The 19,704-nt window shown below is 52.4% G+C and overlaps 2 protein-coding genes and 1 long non-coding RNA gene across 6 annotated transcripts in view; 1 reads left to right on the top strand and 2 right to left on the bottom strand.

Moving 5' to 3' along the window:
• Positions 1–1,231: 1,231 nt before the first annotated feature.
• Positions 1,232–3,492, top strand: LOC133057974 (uncharacterized). The gene is made up of 4 exons (XR_009693125.1): positions 1,232–1,322; positions 1,935–2,002; positions 2,151–2,226; positions 3,185–3,492. It is a non-coding gene; the product is annotated as an uncharacterized LOC133057974 (long non-coding RNA).
• Positions 3,493–5,617: 2,125 nt separating this feature from the next.
• On the bottom strand, positions 5,618–7,356 carry LOC133057964 (apolipoprotein A-I). The gene is made up of 3 exons (XM_061145073.1): positions 7,200–7,356; positions 6,864–7,017; positions 5,618–6,283 (listed from the first exon to the last, which is right to left on the bottom strand). The coding sequence occupies exons 1-3, from the start codon at positions 7,240–7,242 to the stop codon at positions 5,683–5,685; spliced, it is 798 nt and encodes a 265-aa protein (XP_061001056.1). The 5' UTR covers positions 7,243–7,356; the 3' UTR covers positions 5,618–5,682.
• Positions 7,357–13,793: 6,437 nt separating this feature from the next.
• Positions 13,794–19,704, bottom strand: part of SIK3 (SIK family kinase 3) — a 262,793-nt gene continuing 256,882 nt past the window's right edge. For all 4 annotated transcript variants that reach the window (XM_061145088.1, XM_061145086.1, XM_061145087.1 and 1 more), the window contains 4 exons: positions 18,960–19,123; positions 17,941–18,073; positions 16,738–16,908; positions 13,794–16,024 (listed from right to left, as the gene is read on the bottom strand). In XM_061145088.1, the coding sequence (XP_061001071.1) occupies positions 16,751–16,908; positions 17,941–18,073; positions 18,960–19,123 (455 nt within the window). In that variant the 3' untranslated portion in view covers positions 13,794–16,024; positions 16,738–16,750. The remainder of the gene's footprint in view (positions 16,025–16,737; positions 16,909–17,940; positions 18,074–18,959; positions 19,124–19,704) is intronic.

The raw sequence follows: 19,704 nt of genomic DNA on the forward strand, positions 1-19,704 counted from the left end.
CCCTGGAGGAGGAAATGGCCAACCATTCCAGTATTCTGCCTGGAGAATCTCATGGACAGAGAAGTCTGGTGGTTTATAATCCACATGGTCATAAAGAGTCGGACATGAGTGGCCAACGAACTCTTTCACTTTTACAGTACCGGCATATCAGTAGTCTAGCCCCATTTTACAGAGGAGAACATCAAGGCACTGAGATGTTAGCTCTCTGGCCCTGGGTCATATGAGTAAGTGCCGAAAGCATCATTTAAACTGAAAATTTCTTGACTCTGAAGTCTTCACGTCCAGAAGACAGAGCTCCCTGATCCTACCATCCAGGCTGCAGCTCTCAGTGTTGGCCTAGAGGACACTTCACCCTGGGAAGGGCCCAGACCTATGCTGGACAGCCGACTGCCCCTTAGAGCTTGTCTGGCCCCTCTATCCACTGGACCAGCCTCACCCCAAACCTGGTTCCTTCCAGTTGTCTGCCCAGCCAGAGGACTACAGGGACTGGTATCTCCAAGCTGAGGCGCTGAGGCCTGAGGTCGAGAGGTACTCAGCGCTGGCCTCAGTCCCAGCTGCACAGTCAGGGGAGGGCCTCAACCATGAGCCCAGATCCTGCCCCCTGGGGACGTTATCAGTGGGTCCAGAGGGCAAGGTGAATAGAGGGGGCGGTAGGATAAAGGCCTGGGGCTCAGCAGCCTTTGATCTTCCTCCACCACCCCCTGTTCTGGGATCAAAGAGCTCAGGGAAATTTCTGGGTCAGCTGCACCCGGGACTGAAGCCCAGAAATGGAGATCCTGGGGAGGGGGCTGTGGGCCCTCAACTGTGCCCCACCTCCTGCACAAGCCCCTGCCCACAGGTCTTCTGTGACTTCACTTTGGACTCCCCAGCCCAGCCAGCTGAGTTGTGTCCAAGTCTGAAGAAGCCAATTCCCCTCTCACTTCACCCCCACTTCGCAGGCTGTTGTCAGGGCTTAAAGTGGGGAAGGACCTGGAAGCCCAGGGCGAAAGGACAATGTTTGTCCCCCAACCCCTTCTCCCATCTCACCAGCCTCTCCCTGGGGAAGCAGGCTGCTCAGAAGGAACGGGGTCGCCCCAGTTCCAAGCCATAGGGGTGGCAGAGAGCAGAGTGGGCACCCTCAGCTTTCTAGAGATTTCCCAACTCCCAGCGGGCCTGGGTGCCTCTGGCCACCCTCTGTCAGGGTCTGGTCTAGGTTGATCAGCAGGTGACCTTTGCCCGGCTGCCTGGGCCCGCACGCTGCCCTGTGTCCGGGGGACAATATAAAACAGGTCAGAATCCTCTTGCCTTCGAACGCAGTTCATCCCAAGAAGCAGCCGCTCCAGGTAAGGCTCCCTGAGGGGTTGGGGGGAGAAGGGGAGCAGGATGGGGAGGGGCAAGTGGGGGTCTGTGCCCAGCCAGCGAAGCCTGGAGAAGCGCTTGTAGAGCTGGGGAAGCCTTAAGTCTTGATGAGTGCCTCTCCCCAGGCATTCTGGGGAGATCGAGGTCCCTAGGGGAAGGTCACTTGCCCAAAGCTACCCAGAGCCTAGTGGTGGAGCTGGGACTGGCACTGGCTCTCTTTGCTGCTCGCTCTGCATGTTTAGGATTAGAAAACTCAGACAGCCCAGTCGTGCCCCAGACAGAAAACCTGAGCCCTGGAGAGGGCAGAGAGTCACCCAGAGTCACTCAGCTTGTTAGTGGCAGAAACCTGGCCAGAATCCTGGTGTCTTGATTCCTGGTCTGGGGGTTTCCTGCTTCATGCCTCCCCCTGCTTTCTCTGCCCTGGGTCCTCCAGCCCCTCTCTGAAAGCCTATAACCTCCCCCACATTAGCCTTCTCTCCTCCCGACTTGACCCGGCCCAGGCCCTGCTTTAGGGCCACTGCATCTCCCCAGGGAGGGCTGCCTGGTTGGGGCAGGTGGTGGTGGGGACTAAGGGCTCAGAGGACCCTTCCCTGCAGGAACCAAGGCACCATGCGGCCCCGGCTGCTCCTTGTTGCTGTCTTCCTGGCTCTCCTGGTCTTGCCTGGTAAGCAGCGGGTGGGGACTGGGCTGGGGGCAGGGACAAGGCAGTTTGGCAGGTGGCTGGGGAATGCAGAGCCCTGATGAGGGGCTGGGCAGGAGCCAAAAGTTCCCCAGAGGCTGATCCACCCCACTCAGTCCTGCTCTCCTCATAGAAGCTACCAGGGCCGAGGAGGAATCCCTTCTGGACAAAGTGAAGGGCTATGCTAAGGATGTGGTTCAGAAGACCAGGTATGCCCTCACTTCCGCACCCCCAGCCCTACCTGCCCCTGTTCGGTGAGAAACTGGGCAGGTGGCTGTGCCTCTGAGCCTCCTTTCTCTCTGTAAAACAGACTCCCTCGCAGGGAGAGATGACGGAGGGCCACCGCATCCTGTCTCTCCTCCCTCTGTCGTCCCTTTTTTTTCCCTCCTTGCCCTCACTTTCGTTTTCCTTTCCTGATAATCTGGTTGGACGTTTGACCCCAACCAACCCAATTTCAGCCCAGTGTGTGTGTGTGTGTGTGTGTGTATGTGTGTTTCTGCCTTGTATCAAGTCCTCGGGGGCATGTGAGCAGTCAGTCCTTCCTCTCCCACCTTGCCCCTGCCCACCAGTCCTCTGCTAGCCCCACCCACCTTCCCCACCTCCACTCCATCTGCATTGGCATTTCCATAGCAGAGGTGTTCACAAACACTTTTAGTCCTCAGGAACCACTGTAGACTGGATATTATTTCCCCATTTTGCAGACAAGAAAACCAAGGCCCCCTTAGCCAAGTGACCTGCCCCAGATCACACTGCTAATCAACCCTCTGATGACTGTCCAAATGAGAGACTGCCTCCCTCTGCCCCACCCCGCCTGGAGCCACCAGGATGTACAATTCTAGGGGGCATCACTTGCCTCCACTAGAATGGCAGTCCTGACCTTACACATCTTCCAAATCAGTCACTCCAGCTTGCTTCAGATCCACCATCTGCCCACAGCTGGAGAAACTCCGGGGGACCTTGGCTGTGTTCCCATCATTACCCTCGGCATCCTTTCCTGGGGTGCAGCTATAGGGGGTCCCAGCCTGAGGTCTTGGGGCATTGCTGGGAGGGGTTGAGAGGGTGGGGGGGAGTGCCAGTGGGGGTAGGGTGGGAGCCCCATAGTCGTCACTGCCTAGAGACAACTCTCACCCCCACCCCATCTGCTCCCCTCACTTTTTTGATCCCCAGAGACTGGATGACTGAGAGCTTCAGCTCCCTGAAGGACTCCTGGAACTCGTTCAAGAGCAAGTTCAAGTGACTTCTGGGAATCTGCCACCAGTCCGACACAGTCTCCACCCTGAGGCCGTCTGAGATCTCAGAACCCCAAGTCCACCCGTCTATCCATCCTACTAGCTCCTTGGGTCTAGCAGCCTCCCAGGGCTGCCCCCAAAGGTCACTTACAAGAACAGCATTCTCAGTGCCCTCCCCGCACCCCCCCAAGACCTGGCCCACCCCGGTGTGTGCTGGCCTTCCAATAAAGCTGGATGAGAAACTGCCATGAGTGGGGTGTCCACCTCTTAGCAGCTGGGTGGAGCGAGGTAGCAATGGCCTTACCCAGCCAGGCTGCGTGGACAGTTTGCGTGGAGGAGCAAAGGGGACGCTGGGTCTGGCAGCATCTGAATACACTGTCAAGTGCTGTGTAACATGATTGAGTGTGTGCTCCTTGCCAGGCCTTGCACCTGGCATTTTACGTCATTATCATAACGACATACTGAGTTGAGACTGTGTGTGTTCATCAAAATTCTGGAGTGGACATGCACTGCCTGGGCTGCATGCCCACCCCCCTTCCCCGACCACAACCACACTTGGGGAAAGGAGGCCGAGGGGGTGGTGGTTAAAGTAAGATACACCTGGGCTGTAGTCCTGGCTCTGTCACTTCATATCAGCCTCAGTTTCTTACCTGTAAAGTGGGCACAATGATACCCCATCCATTGTAGGTCTGTTGAGAAGGAATGAAGGAAATGAGCGTGCGCAGCACCCGGCATCTCCAAGGCACCTGGTAAATGGCTGCCCTCGTCACTACAGGCTGAGCGGACTGTCCCCTTGGGGCCAGGACTGGAGTGGGGGGCCCGTGTCCAAGGAACTGAGGAGGAGCCCGAGGTCACCCAACACAGGCTGCAGCCCTTGTGTCCCCACCGCCCGTCAGATGTGCATGCAGGAGAGTTCCAGAACCACAGACTACTTGAGCAGCTCCCCTCCCTGCTCTTCCAGTGATAAGACTGAGGCTCCAAAGTGTGAAGGCACTTGCCCAGTGTCACTGAGTCAGTAAATTGCTTGACCTCAAGCCCAAGTGAGCTGCCCATATTTTGCTCAATTGACTCAGAAAAAGGCTTAGTTACTCCTATTGTTACAACATAGCTCAAATGGTTAGGAACTAAAAAAGCCCACTCCTTTATGCAGTTAAGATACACTGGAGATGGAGGAGGGGTAGATTATCCAGCACCAAGGGCAAAAGGCCCTGAGAGGAGAGGGAAAGGGAAGCCCCCTGAGTGCACTGCCCAGATCTTTGCAGATCTTAAAGCCACAAGCATGCACATGGTGGGAGTGGGGTTGGGGGAGGAGGTGTGTACCTTAGTGTGAAGAGGAGCTGGCTGGGAACACTCAATTACATACAAACTTAAATGCCTGGCCGTTTTTGTTTTTGTTTTTGTTTTTTAAATAATCATGGATGCTCAGGAGCACATAGGTTTAGAAAGGGCAACCTAGCCCATCCTGCTGTTCAGTCTTGGAAATGAGTTCACATCTCCAAGCTCCAGCTTCTGCATCTATACCACCCATTTAATCTACCCAGGATCTGGGAAAGCATACAGTGAGATGATGGATATGAAAGCATCTTGGAGATTAGAATGGGCTAGTTACTTGCGAGACGTGGTGATTATTTTTCTTAGGTCAGAAAGTAGGGGCTGGCAGGCTTGGAGCCCCAAGGATGGGGCTAGCACTGCTGGGCCTGAGGAAACAGCAGCTGTTCCGGAGCAGGGTGGGAGTGTGAGGAGTGGTAAGAAGCCCTGGTGAAAAAGGATGTGTTTGTTAAAGTACATTTGGAATTAATAAGGGAGGAAGGAGCAAGCGCCAAGCCCTTCATTTGAACCTGCCCTAGGAAGGAACCACAGGAAGATTCCTGTGGGAACCTTCAAGTCCGCAGGCTCACTGAGGTCCCTCCAACCTCTGCTGCCCTTAAGCAGGAGGGCTGGGGAACTATGTCCTCTGTCCCGGGAAATGCTGGGGACAGGGAGCCCACTTCTCCAAGCAACGCCAGTACTTCTTGCTTGAAACTTTCAGGGCACCTGCATTGGATTCATCTGTCACTTTGCCTGGTCCTCTATTTCCTTCCTGTTTGGTCCTCCTAATGAAAGAGCATCTCCTACCCCACTCTTCAGCCCCCAGACAAGCAGGCCCTGTAACATTAAGGCCCTGAGAGGCCAGTGTTTGGAGCTCAGGACTCCACTGGGACATCACCAGGTGTCCCTGGCCACCGCCCCCTGGAGACCCTTCCAGGATCCCCCCACCCCCATTCTCCCCAAACAGAAATTTTGGCTTTTGGAAAACTTTATTGTTTAAAAATCATCATCGAATCTTCAAAAAAGACAAAATAAAAAAACAAAAAACAACCCATCACGCGCGTTCCACTCCGGAAATGTTTATTCTAAGAAACCGAAGTGATGGCCAGGGGGGCAGCCCGAGGCATCTCACTGGGCGTTCAGCTTCTTGGAGGCCTCGTCGATGGCGGCCAGGATGCTGACCTTAAGGCTCTCCAGCACGGGCAGCAAGCCCTGGCGGAGGTCCTCCAGCGCCGGCTTGGCCTTCTCGCCCAGCGCCTTCAGCTGCTCGCTGGCCTTGGCGTGGTACTCGGCCAGGCTGCCGCCGCCCTCCTTCAGCGCCTCCAGGCGCGCGGTCAGCCGCTGGCGCAGGTCGTCGCTGTAGGGCGCCAGCTGCTGCCGCAGCGTCTCCACGTGGGCGCGCGCGCGGTCGCGGATCTCCTGGGCCAGCGGGCTCAGCTTGTCCTGCAGCTCCTGCATCTTCTGGCGCGCGCCCTCGCGAAACTCCTCGCCCAGCGGCGCCACCTTCTGGCGGTAGATCTCCACCTCCTCGTGCCACTTCTTCTGGAACTCGTCCAGGTAGGGCTGAACCTTCTGCTTCACCTCCTCCAGGTCCTTGCTCATCTCCTGCCTCAGCGACGCGGTCTCCTTCTCCAGGTTGTCCCAGAACTCCTGGGTCACCGGGCCCAGCTGTTCACGCACTTTGGTCAACGTGCTGGCCAGGCTGTCCCAGTTGTCCAGGAGTTTCAGGCTGCAAGGGGCGAGAGAGGAGGGCTCAGGCTAAACCTCCCGGGCCCCCTGGCTACCCCCAGAGCTGCAGCTCAGCGCCCGTGCTTTCCCCGTGTGAGACCTGGGCAGACCTGTGCCTGAACGTGGGGTAGCTCGGGGCAGATCCTTAGCCTAGTGTCTCCCATCCATGGTCTTCCCCCTCACTCCCCACTGCATCCCATTGATCAAATGGATGGAGGAGTTAGAAGGAGACAGAGCTGGAGCTGGTTTTGGTGCCCAATCCTGTCTGTCCCCAAAGGTGGGCCTTTTAAGGACCTAGTCTCTACTCTTCCAGCCCATTCTCCTTTCTGAAGACAGCCATCTCTGTTGCTGGCTGGAGCTGAGAAGGGAGTTACGAATAGGCAGGGGCGGAGTGCAGTGCAGAGAATAGTGACCAGATAGCACTGGTCTGTCCCTTGCTGGGGGTCCCACTCCTCGCTTCTATGGGGCCCATCAGATAGGAGGTGGGGATTGAGCCAGTCTGGCTGCTTCTTCCCACTGGCTTCTCCATCCCCCAGCACCGACACCCCCAACCCCTGCCCCAGGCACAAGCAGGTTCTTACTTGAGCTGTTTTCCCAAAGCAGAGGCTTCAAATTGGGCCACATATTCTCTGCCACTATCCTTGATTGCTTCCACATACACGGTGGCAAAATCCTTCACCCGATCCCAGGATGACTGGGGGTCATCATGCTGCCAGAAATGCCGAGCCTGGCTCCCTGGGAGAGAGAGGGGAGACCCAGATCAGATCAGCTCTGGGCTGGGATCTGAGCAGAAGTGCTTGGCAGGGGAGAGGGGGGCGAGGGAGTAATTCTGCTCCCTGGGCCCAGGAGGGTGGTCCGCAGGGGTTCAGGGAGAAGGCTCCCCCCAACGGTTGGCTCCCTAGGTTGGGGGCACCTACCCGTGAGGAAGAGCACAGCCAAGGTCAGCACCACGGCTTTCATCTTGAAGGGTCGTGGGTGACCTGGAGGAGAAGAGGGGCCCGGCTGAGCAGGGCTTGAAGGAGCCCGTGCACCCCCTCTTCACTCCAGCCGGGGAGGAGGAGGTGGGACACAGGGTGGGGGAGGGCCAGGGGTCCAGAGCCCCCAGCCAGCATCCCAGAGCCTCAAATGCCTAGAGCTGGGGAGCAGGTCGCAGCACTTACCTCAATGGCCAGCAGTCTGATCAGCCAGCTCTCCCCCGGCCTATTTATGTGTCCAGGCAGGGGCTGGGCTCAGAGGCTGATAAGCCCAGCCCAGGCCTTGCCGCTGCTCACTGGTCCTGGCGATGTGGAACTCAGAGTTCAAGGATCAGCTCTGTCCCTGGGGCCAGACAAATAGAGCAGGCAAACAGGAAGCTACGGGGGCTGCAGGGCGAGGGATCAAGGGTTCCAGCAGGGGTGGGAGGAGGTGGGTACAGGCTTGCAGGTCCCCAGAGTCGGGGTCAGCTGTACCGGCCGTCTCCTCCGTGGGGATTGTGTGCCTGCCATTGTCCATTGTGCCACCGCAGCGGGTGAGAGGAAGGAAGGAGGAAAAACACAGAGGCTGCCAAGGACGGCTGGGACTCCTCCACTCAAGAGGTGCTCTCCCCTGCTGGCCCCTCGCATTCCAGGGTGATTATCTCACCCCCACCCTGCCCCCACTTCACAAAGGCAGCAGAGGTTTCTCCCATCAAGGCTGTCGCATCTCTCTCTCATCCCCAACTCGCTCCAGGCCCTCGCAGACCTCCCAGACTGGGAAGCAAAGGGAGCCTTGTGCTTGGAGGCTGCTTGAGGAGAGAGAGGACAGTCCTCAGTGGCCCCCAGACTTGGAGATATCTAACATTTCCAAACACATTCTAAAGACTAACACAGAGTTGCCAACTTTTCATTTTGTCATCTTACGCATCGCCACTCCCAACCTGACCCAAACCCTACCATCAACCATAACCAAACGTAATCTCTTCCAAACCAGTTTTTTTTCAAGTCTCTATTGAATTTGTTACAATATTGCTTCTGTTTTATGTTTTGGTTTTACGGCCATGAGCATGTGGAATCTTAGCTCCCTGACCAGAGATTGGTACACCCCCTGCATTGGAAGGCGAAGTCATAACCACTTATCCCACTGGGGAAATTCCAAGATTTTTTTTTTTCCTTTTTTCTTTTCTTTTATTTTTTTCCCCATTTATTTTTATTACTTGGAGGCTAATTACTTTACAATATTGTAGTGGTTTTTGCCATACATTGACATGAATCAGCCATGGATTTACATGTGTTCCCCATCCCGATCCCCCTTCCCGCCTCCCTCTCCATCCCATCCCTCTGGGTCTTCCCAGTGCGCCAGCCGTGAGCAGTTGTCTCAGGCATCCAACCTGGGCTGGTGATCTGTTTCACCCTTGATAGTATACTTGTTTCAATGCTATTCTCTCCCAAGATTATTTTTTAAAGAACTTCCCTGGCAATCCAGTGGTTAGTATTAAGGGCTTTCCCTGCCACGGGTCTGGATTCCATCTCTGGTTGAAGAACGAAGATCTCTCAAGTGGAGAGGCAAGGACAAATAAAAAAGATTTTTTAACACCTAATAAGGGCATAATCTCAGAATAAAGGACAGTCGCTTAAATGGGATACATAGATCTTTGCATTGTTCATTTTGACCTTGCATCCCACACAAGTGAGAATGGACTCCATCCCTGAGGGATGGCTGATGTTGAGGAAGGACCTCTGGACTGCTGGCAGCAGGAGCCTGTTCTCTTATTTCATTCATTTTTGCCTTCAACTTTGCAAAATCCTGGAGGAGGCTCATGAGCCCAATATGCAATCTGAGTTTCCTTTCCTATCCGTAAAATGAAGACAAAAATGGGGGTGGTTGGAGGACAGACCCAAAGTCAGTGCTGTGTGTTCACTGGTGTTTGCAGTGACATTTTCTAAGATTTCTCCTGGAAGGTGTGAGGCCCCCAATACCATGTCGCTGACAGGGCCTGGGTCATAGAACCTGTGAACATGCAAGGGGAGAGGAGTTTTGAGATCAGCCTCTCTCCACTCCCATCTCCAGATGAGGAAACTGAAGAGGGGAGGAATTTGCCCAGTGTCCCTGATCTCCCAGGGCATTAGAGGCAGGGCTGGACTTGGTACCCATGTCTCTGGACTGAGGACCCAGGGCAGAAATGTGCCCTGTGCCACCTACCCAGGAAACTCCCTAAGGTTCCAGAATTCAGCCAGGGCCTGCCATCTGCCAGATGCGAGAGTGGAGGGGGCTCCAGGCCTCTCCCACTCTAGCAGCCTCATTCATGCAAGAAGCTCTGGAGCTGGGCTACATTCACTTTGAATCCCAGGTCTCCCACTTGTTAGCTGAACCTCCCCCACACCGCAGTCTCTTATCTGTTAAGCGAAGATAACAATGGTAATCTCCTAGAGTTATAGTAGGGGTAGCAAGTGGTACGGAGAATAATGTCCCCCACCCCCACCAGCATGTCCATGTCCTGCTCTCTGGAACCTGTGACTGTTCCTTTAAGTTGCAAAAGAGACTTTTCAGATGTGATTATAAGTCCCTTGAGAGGGACTTCCCCGGTGGTTCAGTGGTTGAAGAATCTGCCTTTCAACGCAAAGGACACTGGTTCAATCCCTAGTTAGGGAACAAAGATCCCAAATGCCCTGGGGCAACTAAGCTTGCACACTGCAACTCCTTAACCTGTGCATTCTGGTGCCACAACTAGAGAGTCTGTGCACGACAGCAAAAGATCCCATATGCCGCAACTAATAAATAAATATTAAGGACCTTGAGATGGGGTGACTCTCCAAGGTTATCCAGGTGGTCGCGTGTCATCACAAGGGTCCTTACATACACAAGAGGGAGGCGGGAGATGCAGAGGCAGAGAAGATGGTAGATCAAAAGCAGAGGTCAGAGGGATGTGATTGTTGGGAGGGGACCCTGAGCCAAAAGATGCAGGCAGGCTCTAGAAGCTGGATGAGACCAAGAAGAAGAGTTTCCTCAGAGCCTCCAGGAGGAATCAGCTCTGCTGATGCCGTGCTCTAGACTCATGTGACCTTTTGTGGACTTTTGACTTCCAGACCCGGACTGTAAGATAGTAAGTTTATGTGGTGTTAAGCACTAAATTAGAACATGCATGGCAAAACTGAAAGTGCCTGGCACTGAGTAAACAGTAACTGTTCTGCACCCCAGCACCCCAATTTCTGGCCTTGTGTTCCCTGCTCCCACTGAACACACTCACACTGGCAGACCAGAGTTATGAATGACTTCAGCCTCTCGTGGCAGAAGTGGGGGAGGGGTAGGGATCACATTTTCTCCATGTGGCCTTGACACGCAAATGCCCAGATGAGGGGCTGACCTACCCCCAGCAGAGAGTTGGCCAGCCTAGTTCCTAGCCTTTTGTTAGAGAGTGGGAGGGAAGCCGGTTCCCTGCTGGGGGCAGCTCAGGGGTGTCTGGGGACAAGAGAGGTTCCTTTCTCAGCATACAGGGGACCACAGAAGTTTACCACTTGGGTGCTGTTTTGCTCTGCTTTACTGAAATGATTGTGGCAAACCTAGTATCTGAAAGCTGCCAATTCTTCAGTGGCCAAAGCATTTTCACGATGAACTGAAAGACTGGCAGGCCAGATATTCTCCTTGTTTGGCCCATGAGAAGCCTGAAGCTGAGAGCTGCTAAGAGTTGCCTTATGACCTTCAGCCATCAGTGTTCACTGCTGGCCGGAAGGGAGTCGGGGGCCTGGCTTCCAGCTCTTTGATGGTTGTCTGTTGGTCAGCAGCAGCTGGGCCTCCAACTCCCAAAGCCCTTGTTTGATAATATCTTACCAAGCTGGAAGCTTTCTTTTTATTTAGTTTTAGACTTTTTATATTGGAGTATAGCCAATTAGTGTTGTGATAGTTTCAGGTGAATAGCAAAGGGACTTAGCCAGATATATACATGTATTGATTCTCTCCTAAAGGCCCCTGCTATCCAGCCTGCCACATAACATTGAGAGTTCCCTGTGCCGTACAGTAGATCCTTGTTGGTTATCCATTTTAAATATAGCAGCATGTACATGTTGGGCTTCCCTTGTGGCTCAGCTGGTAAAGAATCCACCTGCAATGCGGGAGACACGGGTTCAATCCCTGGGTTGGGAAGATCCCCTGGAGAAGGGAAAGGCTACCCACTCCAGTATTCTCGCCTAGAGAAGTCCATGGGCTGTATAGTCCATGGGGTCGCAAAGAGTCAGACACGACTGAGCGACTTTCACTTGACTTCACATGTTGATCCCAAGCACTCTATCTTTTCTCCCAGTTCTTCCCCGCTCCCCGGCAACCATAAGTTCATTCTTTGTGTTTGTTTCTGCGGAAGCTTTCTTTTTAAATATGTTGCTGTGCTGTTAGTCACTCAGTCCTGTCCGACTCTTTGCAACCCCATGGACTGTAGCCCTCCAGGCTTCTCTGTCCACGGGATTTCCCAGGCAAGAATACTGGAGTGGGTAGCCATTTCCTTTTCCAAGGGATTTTCCCAACCCAGGGATCAAACCCAGGTCTCCTGTACCACAGGCAGCTTCTTTACCATCTGAGCTTGTTCACTACTGTGTCTGCTCCATCTCATTGTAAGGTATTTGGCTTAAGCCAGCCCACGCCCCTCCGTTACTAATATTTTGGAATAAGGGAGACTTTCTGAACAGAGGCCGATGGGAAAACCACAGCCACAGCAAATGGAGCACATCTCAGGACCAGACTTGGGGTCCATCCAGTCACTGTCAGAGGCACCAAGTTCCTGGGCTGGACTAGCTATTAAGAGGGTGCAGGGCCCACCAGTGATGGCCCTTAGTCCTACCACCCTGTTCCCCTGATGTGGGGAGTCTCCCCAGTTACCTTACTCAAGTGGGTCCCCTGGCGTGCATGGGAGTGTGGCTGGCTGGCTGCAGGAGTGGATTTTGCTCAGAATGACTGGCCACTCATTTCACAATTGGTGTCTCAATGTCATACTGGTCAGTCTGCACTGGGAGGACTCTGTTCCCTGCTGGGCCTGGCACATAGCAGACACTCAGCAAATATTTGCTAAATGAACTATTCTGCGCCCCAGAATCCTATGACCCCAAAGAAAGAGGCACCAGGGAGGCAGAGGGTCACCTGAAAGAGTGGGCTTGGAGAGGAGACACAGGAGTCTTGTGCATTCAGCCTATATCGGGGACCCTGCTCAGATTTTACTCTGAGTGTTTATGCTGCAGGTCGGGATGGGAGGCTTGAGTTTGGGAAGTCTGGATCAATTGGGAGGTGAGGAGATCCCCATCACCACCACCCCTGTTCACTGTTTGATCATCTTGTTGCAGCTCCCAGTGATAGACAGAGCCCCAGTTTAGACCCCAGCACAGGGCATCGGAACCAGCGAAGACTCTCTCCTGCCCTCCTGCTTAGGAGACTAAGGTCATGGCGGAGCAGGAACGGAGGTTTAGCTCTCGGTAGGTACGCCAGCCTTCCAAATCCTTGATCTGTGCAGGTGGAGTGGGGCGGGTGTGGTGGGGAAGGAGGCTACCTCAAAGTCAGAAAGATGAGCAAGGACCTGTCAGCAAGGCTTCCAGCTTCACAGCTCAGACCCCTGGGTCCCATCCGGCAGGCAGGGCCGAGGCCCCTGACCTCAACTCCAGGGCATTCCAGCTGCCTGCAGCAGGGCGTGGCACCATCCGCAGAAGTTTCTTCCAGATTATTTGACGGCATCTGGTTCATCTCTGTTTGGTTTCACAGACGCTCTCAGCCTTCCAAGGGAGTGTGTACAGACTTGGAAGATTCCCCACCCCCTACCCCAGCCCGTTTTAAAAAACCATTTTATTTTGTACTGGGGTAGAGCCCATTGACTGACAATGTTGTGATAGTTTCCGGTGAACAGGGAAGGGACCCAGTCACACATCAGAAGACCCTCCTTGAGAAGCCTCTTTTCTGCTCTCAGCAGTACCACAGTGACCTTCTAGTCACAGGGACTCAAAAGATTTTCTAAGTTCCCTCCTTTCCCTTGTCTTTCTATAAGCTCAGTATTTCCAGCTGCAGTGATCTTTCTTCATAGAAGGCTTCTACCAGCTATTTGTGAGCTATGGCTGGGACCCTGCAAGAAATTCTACCCTGTCCTCTGGAGTCCAGAAATGGAAAAAGGGGGAACGACAGCAAAAGTCCCCTTCTATCTTAACACTTAGGTGGTGTCCATATCACTGGGTTGACTGAGGTCACCCTGTAGAAGCCCCAGCCTCTGCCAGCTCTTTGAGGTCCTCCTCCTACTCCTTCAAAAGTATCCTCTCAAGGAATCTGTTTTCCATCAGACTCAGCAAACTGAGTCAGCGAACATCAGAAATGTTCGCTTCTGAGGGGTCAGAGTCCAAGCCAGGTGTCTGAGAACCCAGCGTGAGGTCCAGCTCAGGCTTCTAGAGAATGCTCCTCTCTCAAGGCAGGGTGAGATAAAGCAGAGGTCAGGGCCCCACCCTACATGTGCTCAGCCTCCCGCATTCCAGCTTCCAGCCTGAAAGTTTCTCCCAACTAGACTCCAAACTCAAGGCGAGTAACACAGCAGCATAAGATCATAGTCAGGTGTTTTATTTTCACAATCCCCTACTGTCCAACCAGGTTACCAAGCTATAACTGCCCACCAAATAACGACTAAAGGTCTTACTGCAGCTTGGGTCTGGAGATTTTTTTTTAATCCTTTTTTAGTTCAACATAAATGAGAAAGAAAAAATACTCTGACATTTTCAAAGAACAGAAGTAGGAAAGTATATTCATATACGTTCAACATATACTGCGCATATTGGTTACTACAATACAAAGCAATGATTTTTTTAAAAGTGTAGTTTGCAAGATGGCACGGTTAATAGGCTCACTGGCTTTCGTCTGGGTGCTCGCTGGGGGGCGGCAGTCTGCTCGTCCATCAGTACCGTGAACAAAACAGGCTGAGTGTGTGGTAGGGGCCAGCAGGGGCGTCAGAGTGGCGACGAGCCCAGAGAAGTCAACAGTGGCTGTTCGGGCTCTCTCAGTTGCTTCCAGAAGGTGAGTAGCTGGTGGCTCCCACCAAGTAGAGGGGATGTGGCGACCATGGAAACACAGAGAGGCTCTTGCACTGCAGAAACCCACTCGAGGGATGCTGGGTCCAGGAGCTGAGCTGCCAACATCAGAGAGAAGGACAAGCGACATGGGGGATCCTGGCAGCAAAACCAGGATGGCCATGCTGGGCACCCGCTTTCTTCTGTGCAAATTCAGGATGAAAGATGAGGAGGGGTCAGGGGACCTGTTACTCTGCTTCCCCAGAAAAATGGATCAAGGGAATTTAACGTCTCTTCCTTGTTTTGAAGATCAGAAGGCGATAACCCAGATCTTCTGTCAGCCCCCCAGCCAGCAGAGAAGACTTTGGTTTCTAACGGTGAAGGAAAATAAAGATAATGACGCAAACAATAGCTATTGCATATGCACTGCTTCAGCAGGGAAGCTGGGGGGGGGGGGGGGGGGCGGGGAAGGAGACCACTACATCTGTCACTGGCACAAGTGAGAACTGCTCACAATTACAAGGTCTAAATAAAATACTTTGAACAAAAGGTGCAAGTCACAATTCAAATAGAACAGAATCTGGTTAAACATTTCTCTTTTAAACAAAAACTTCTTTTGTTTGTATTTATTATTAATAATAATAACAATAATAATAACAATAATATCAACATTTACCAAAAACAATTCCTACATGATCAAGAATTAAAATAGGGGCTGAGGATACGCAGAGAGGAGGAGAGGTTAGGAGGGTGGCAGGACCCAAGACAACCTCCTGTTCTTCTTGCCTGTGACAAAGAGGCTGAAAGGGAAAAGCGTTATATATATAGATATATATATATATATATGTATGTATGTATGTATATATTATGTATGTATACAGATACATACATATATATATGGAGAAACAATCCTTGTTATATCACAATATAAAATGAGAAGGAAAGGTGACACAGAAACACAGTGTACCACTGTTGGGTGTTCAGTCCATGGGCAGAACCAGCAGGATGATAAAGGCAACCAACTTTCCGAGTTACAAGAGGGGAGCTGAATTACAAACCAAAGACACATTCTAATTGGCAACCCATCAACGCCAGGCCACTCTCAGCCTCCATGCTGACATTCTCATGTGATTTTGGCTTGGCCAGACATGTTTTTCAGTGGATCCCAGCAGAAAAGACCTCTCCGGGTTCCAGGCTTGGGGTGTCTCTTTTTGCTCTCCAAGGGCCAACGGCTACTGCCCCTTCCCTCTTGTCTCTTTCTCCAGCCACTACATTCCAGAGTAGGGAGTACATCCCTCTAGCTTTTGCTTCTGCCTAAGAGCAGTTCAGGGACTGGAGGGCACTCTGCAGACAGAGGCTGGGGAGGGGAATGGCTCTGGGCCCTGGCCACCATACGCTAACTGCTTTGCTCTTCTGTCTTAAAAAAAAGGGAAAGAAAAGAAAAAAGAAAGAAAATCACCTCCAAAAAAAAAAAAACTAAAAACAAAAACAACCAAAAATAATCCAAACCAAAACCACCAACTCAAATACACCAAATACACTTTCACAAAAGGTGGGGAACACGGATTTCCTGTTTATTTCCTTGGTGACTTGGTCATACAGGCGAACATGGCAAAACCCCCCTCAGAACCCAAACAAACAGCACACTGATGGACCGGGGGGAGGAGAGGAGCCGACATTCTGGGAGGAGGGAAACAATGGCAATTTGGCGCAATGCTGCTAGATACTGTTGGTTTAAAATCAACCTTTTCATTCCCGCGCTGTACATAAACCTGCAACAGAGCAGACACAGAGAATGAGTTTGCAAAGACAAAGACTCAAATATTCCATTGAAAACTTAAAAAAAAAATGGTTCACTTTACCTCAGCTATTTTAAGAGGATTTGCTGTACTGAAGATCTAATACAGATTTGCCAGATGGCTTAACTTTCATGGAGTCTTTTCTGTTAATGAATTTTCAAAGACAGAACTGATACTACCTCTTGTGTATGTTTAGGCATTAGTCCTGCAAAATTGGCCAGTTGACCTGTTTTCTACTGCTGGCCTCTGATCACAAATTTCTGGTATATTTTTCCACTTGCAGCACAGTCTTAGAAAAGATCTGGCTAGACATATATTCTTGCTGAATTTCATCCTTTAGGACTGAGTTCAAGAACCACCTCCTTTTCCATTACCATGGCCAGAAGTCTGGTCTGTTCTCTGAAGCTCACTTATTCTTTGAAGACTATGGAACCTATAACATGTCTTATCCCCAACAGTTCAACCAAGAGACCATGGCCAATATTTCTTCTATATGCCCCCATCTACCCCTCAAACAATTAGCATGGTGCTTAATGAAGGAGCAGAAAGATGCAAAAACCTTGGCTGGAGGAGTGGTGTTGTCAAGTTCACTGGCTCAAAGTTCATGTGGAAGGAATCTCCTGATGGGATCAGGAGCTGACACGGAGCGAAAGGGCTGGTCTGGCTCCGGCCAGGGTGATACTCACTTTCCATCTTTTGCTACACGCCTGCCTGTTCCATGCTGAAGGAGACCTCGGGGTGCTTGTAGCTGAGCAGTATGTCTGTGATACACGTGGATGGGTAGCAAGACGAGTTTAAATGCTGGCTGCCATCCGTCAGGTCCGGGTGCTCCTGACCTCCAAGACTCTCCCCACATTCTACAAGACCAAAGAAAACTTGGGAGGTTTGCAGGGAGCTTGGGTGGGGGGGTGGGCAAGAGGTAGAGAGAGGAAGAGAGAAGTCTGAAACTTCTGCAGTCCTGAATTCTAGTTCAGAGCAGGCCCTCAGTTTGGTTAGTGACCATGGCTGGGGACCAGGCTTCTTCCTTTGTCCCCACTGTCCATTTCCCCCTCTTCTTTACTGTCTCCCATTGTCAGGCACTGTCAGCTCCTGTGGTGTGGGATAAGACAGCCTCATGCTGGCAGACCCTGACACCTGGGCATATTCTATGCTCAGGGCATGGGCCTAAGCACTTTAAACTCCCAAGCACAGGCCTCCCAGGTGGTGTTAGTGGTAAAGAACCTGCTTGCCAGTGCAGGAGACGTAAGAGACATGAGTTCGATCCCTGGATCGGTAAGATCTCCTGGAGAAGGAAATGGCAATCCACTCCAGTATTTTTGCCTGGAAAATCTCATGGACAAAGGAGCCTGGTGGGCTACAGTCCACAGGGTCGCAAAGAGTCAGACATGACTGAATGACTAAGCATGCATGCATGGAAGCTAGCAACTGGTCCCAGCACAATCGAGGTCATGGGCTCTACTGTTTCTGTCACTACAGAGGAGGATCTTGGGGGTCAGAAAGGTTAAGCGCCTTAACCTGTGGAGCCAGTACAGAGCAGTCAGGATTAACTGCAGATCCGTCCACTCTGGGTCTGTGCTTTTATCAGCTAAGACCCCATCCCTCTGCTGGTTCTAACGGGAGGCAGACACTAGAACCAGAAGAAGAGTGACTGAAGGGGCACCTGAATGTGCATCACAGACGAACAGTGACGGCCCTGCGCTCAAGCAGGAGGCGGCCTCCTCTGTGCTCACACACTCAATGCAAGACAACTGGGAAAGGCAGTGTCCAGAAGCCCGTGGGGACGCTGTTCCCACAGGCTGTTTATACAAGAGGGGAGTAGTCACTGGTGAAGAGGGAAGGGGTGCCTTCTAGAAACTTCTTTGGGGTGCCCCATGCATAATGCCCCTTACCCTCATTTTCCCCATCCTGGAACTGCTGGCTCCCCATGAGCGAGGACTGACTGAGAACTGCATCCGACATCCGGGCAGAACTAAGTGCTTTCCCCGCCACGAGACTCATGCCAGGCAAGTTGTCCAGCTGCACCTGCAGAAAATGATTATTAAAAGAAGTGAGGAAATCAGAGAACGCGCCTTAAGAGACCGCTGTGCCTTCAAAGGAGCCCAGGCAAAGGGCGGCCTCAAGCACCGTCCCAAGCACTGCTACCCAGGCCCCCTTCCTCTGCAGGGCCATCCAAAGGGGGATGCTGTGGGGGGAGCTAAGGCTGGGGCGGGGGTGGGGGCGGGAAGGGACGGGCACAGTGAGCCTCAGCCGCTGCCGCTGACATCTGCATGGCGTTCCAGTACCAGGCTTCTGACCTGTCTCATCGCCATGAGGCTCTTAGGGCAGCAGAGTCCAACAGCACTCTGTTCGAGGACGGGGATGTTCTTCTGCCCCGTCCAAATCAAAAGCCGCTGGCCACAAGTGGCTACTGAGCCCTGGAATGTGACTAGCGTGACTAAAGAACTTGGTTTTATGTTTTATTTTGTTTTAATTACATTTAAAATTGAAAAGTCACATGTGGCTGGTTGTGGCTGTATCAGTGCCGCCGAGGAGTCTGCCCTAAGGCAACAAAGCTCTGCCAAGTGGACTAGCTCCCTTCAAGTCTGAATAAATTCAAGGCAGCTGCCAGAATAATAACTGAGAGTCTGAAGGCTCATCTGCTGGGGCCTGAGTTTCAGCTGTTTGGGGAGAAGTTCAATAACTAAGACTAGAGGAAACGGATGCTCTTGATCCTCAGCTTCAAATGCGGAGCTCGGCGTCAGCAGAGATTCTCCTGGAATTTCAGGCTTGTTACAGTGATTCAGAGACATGCTCCCTGAGTGTTCAGGGGCGCTGGACTCTGATTGAGAAGAACAAGAGACACCACCCCACATTCCTAAGTTCTGCTTTCAAAGATCCCACTTCCGAGAAGCAGGAGGGGCCGACGTACATAAGCATCGTCGCTGTTCTGGATGGTGTGATGTCTCTGGAGGGTGCGGGTCCTCTGGTGCTCGCTGACTGAGGGGTGTGTGGGGTACCCGAGTCCATTGTGATCTGGCAGCTCCATCGCTTGTCCGGGAGAATTTCTATCCATGCAGTTCCCTAGGATGGACTCTAAGGAGACAGAGCGAAATAGGGCCAGTCAGCAGACCTAGTGTTTCTCTCAGTCCACTCTCACCAAAGCAGCATCTTGCAAGGCACAGTGGGCCCTGGTGAGGACCACCATTGGCAGACCACTCTCTGCCAATCCTCAGCTGGCTGGTGACGCTCGGAGGAGCCTGGACCAGCCTGCCAACTCTCAGTCCTTTCTGAGCCTCTCTCTGCAGGCATCATTCCCTTACGAGAAAAGAATCCCATGTGTTAGTGGTTGGCTGAACCTTTTCTTGTCTCTTCATTTCTCTGCCGATTTGACAGTGCTGTGTTCCCAAACCTAGATGCACAGGAGAATCACTCTTGGACTTTCAGGACCTCCAGCCTGGGAGAATGACTTCCACCCTGTGGACGCCTCTCTCTCTGCCCTTGGCTTCCCCTCCGTACCCCACCCAGTCCTCTCCTCTCCTCCTCCGACTCCAGCCCCAGCTCCTTTCAAGGGTCCTCCCTCTCTTTACCTCTCTATCCTTGACCTTCTCACTCTCCCCACACTTACTTTGGCAATATCATCTATTTTCATGGCTTCAACTACACTGCTTCTATGT

This window comes from Dama dama, chromosome 1 (genome assembly GCF_033118175.1).
Source record: "Dama dama isolate Ldn47 chromosome 1, ASM3311817v1, whole genome shotgun sequence".
Taxonomy (NCBI): domain Eukaryota; kingdom Metazoa; phylum Chordata; class Mammalia; order Artiodactyla; family Cervidae; genus Dama; species Dama dama.

Coding starts and splice junctions, on each gene's coding strand:
- LOC133057964 (XM_061145073.1), bottom strand. CDS start 7,242: ATGAAAGCCGTGGTGCTGACCTTGGCTGTGCTCTTCCTCACGG. Junction 7,018..7,199: donor GGCTGTGCTCTTCCTCACGG/GTAGGTGCCCCC, acceptor TCTCTCTCCCAG/GGAGCCAGGCTCGGCATTTC. Junction 6,284..6,863: donor GCTTTGGGAAAACAGCTCAA/GTAAGAACCTGC, acceptor CGCCCCTTGCAG/CCTGAAACTCCTGGACAACT.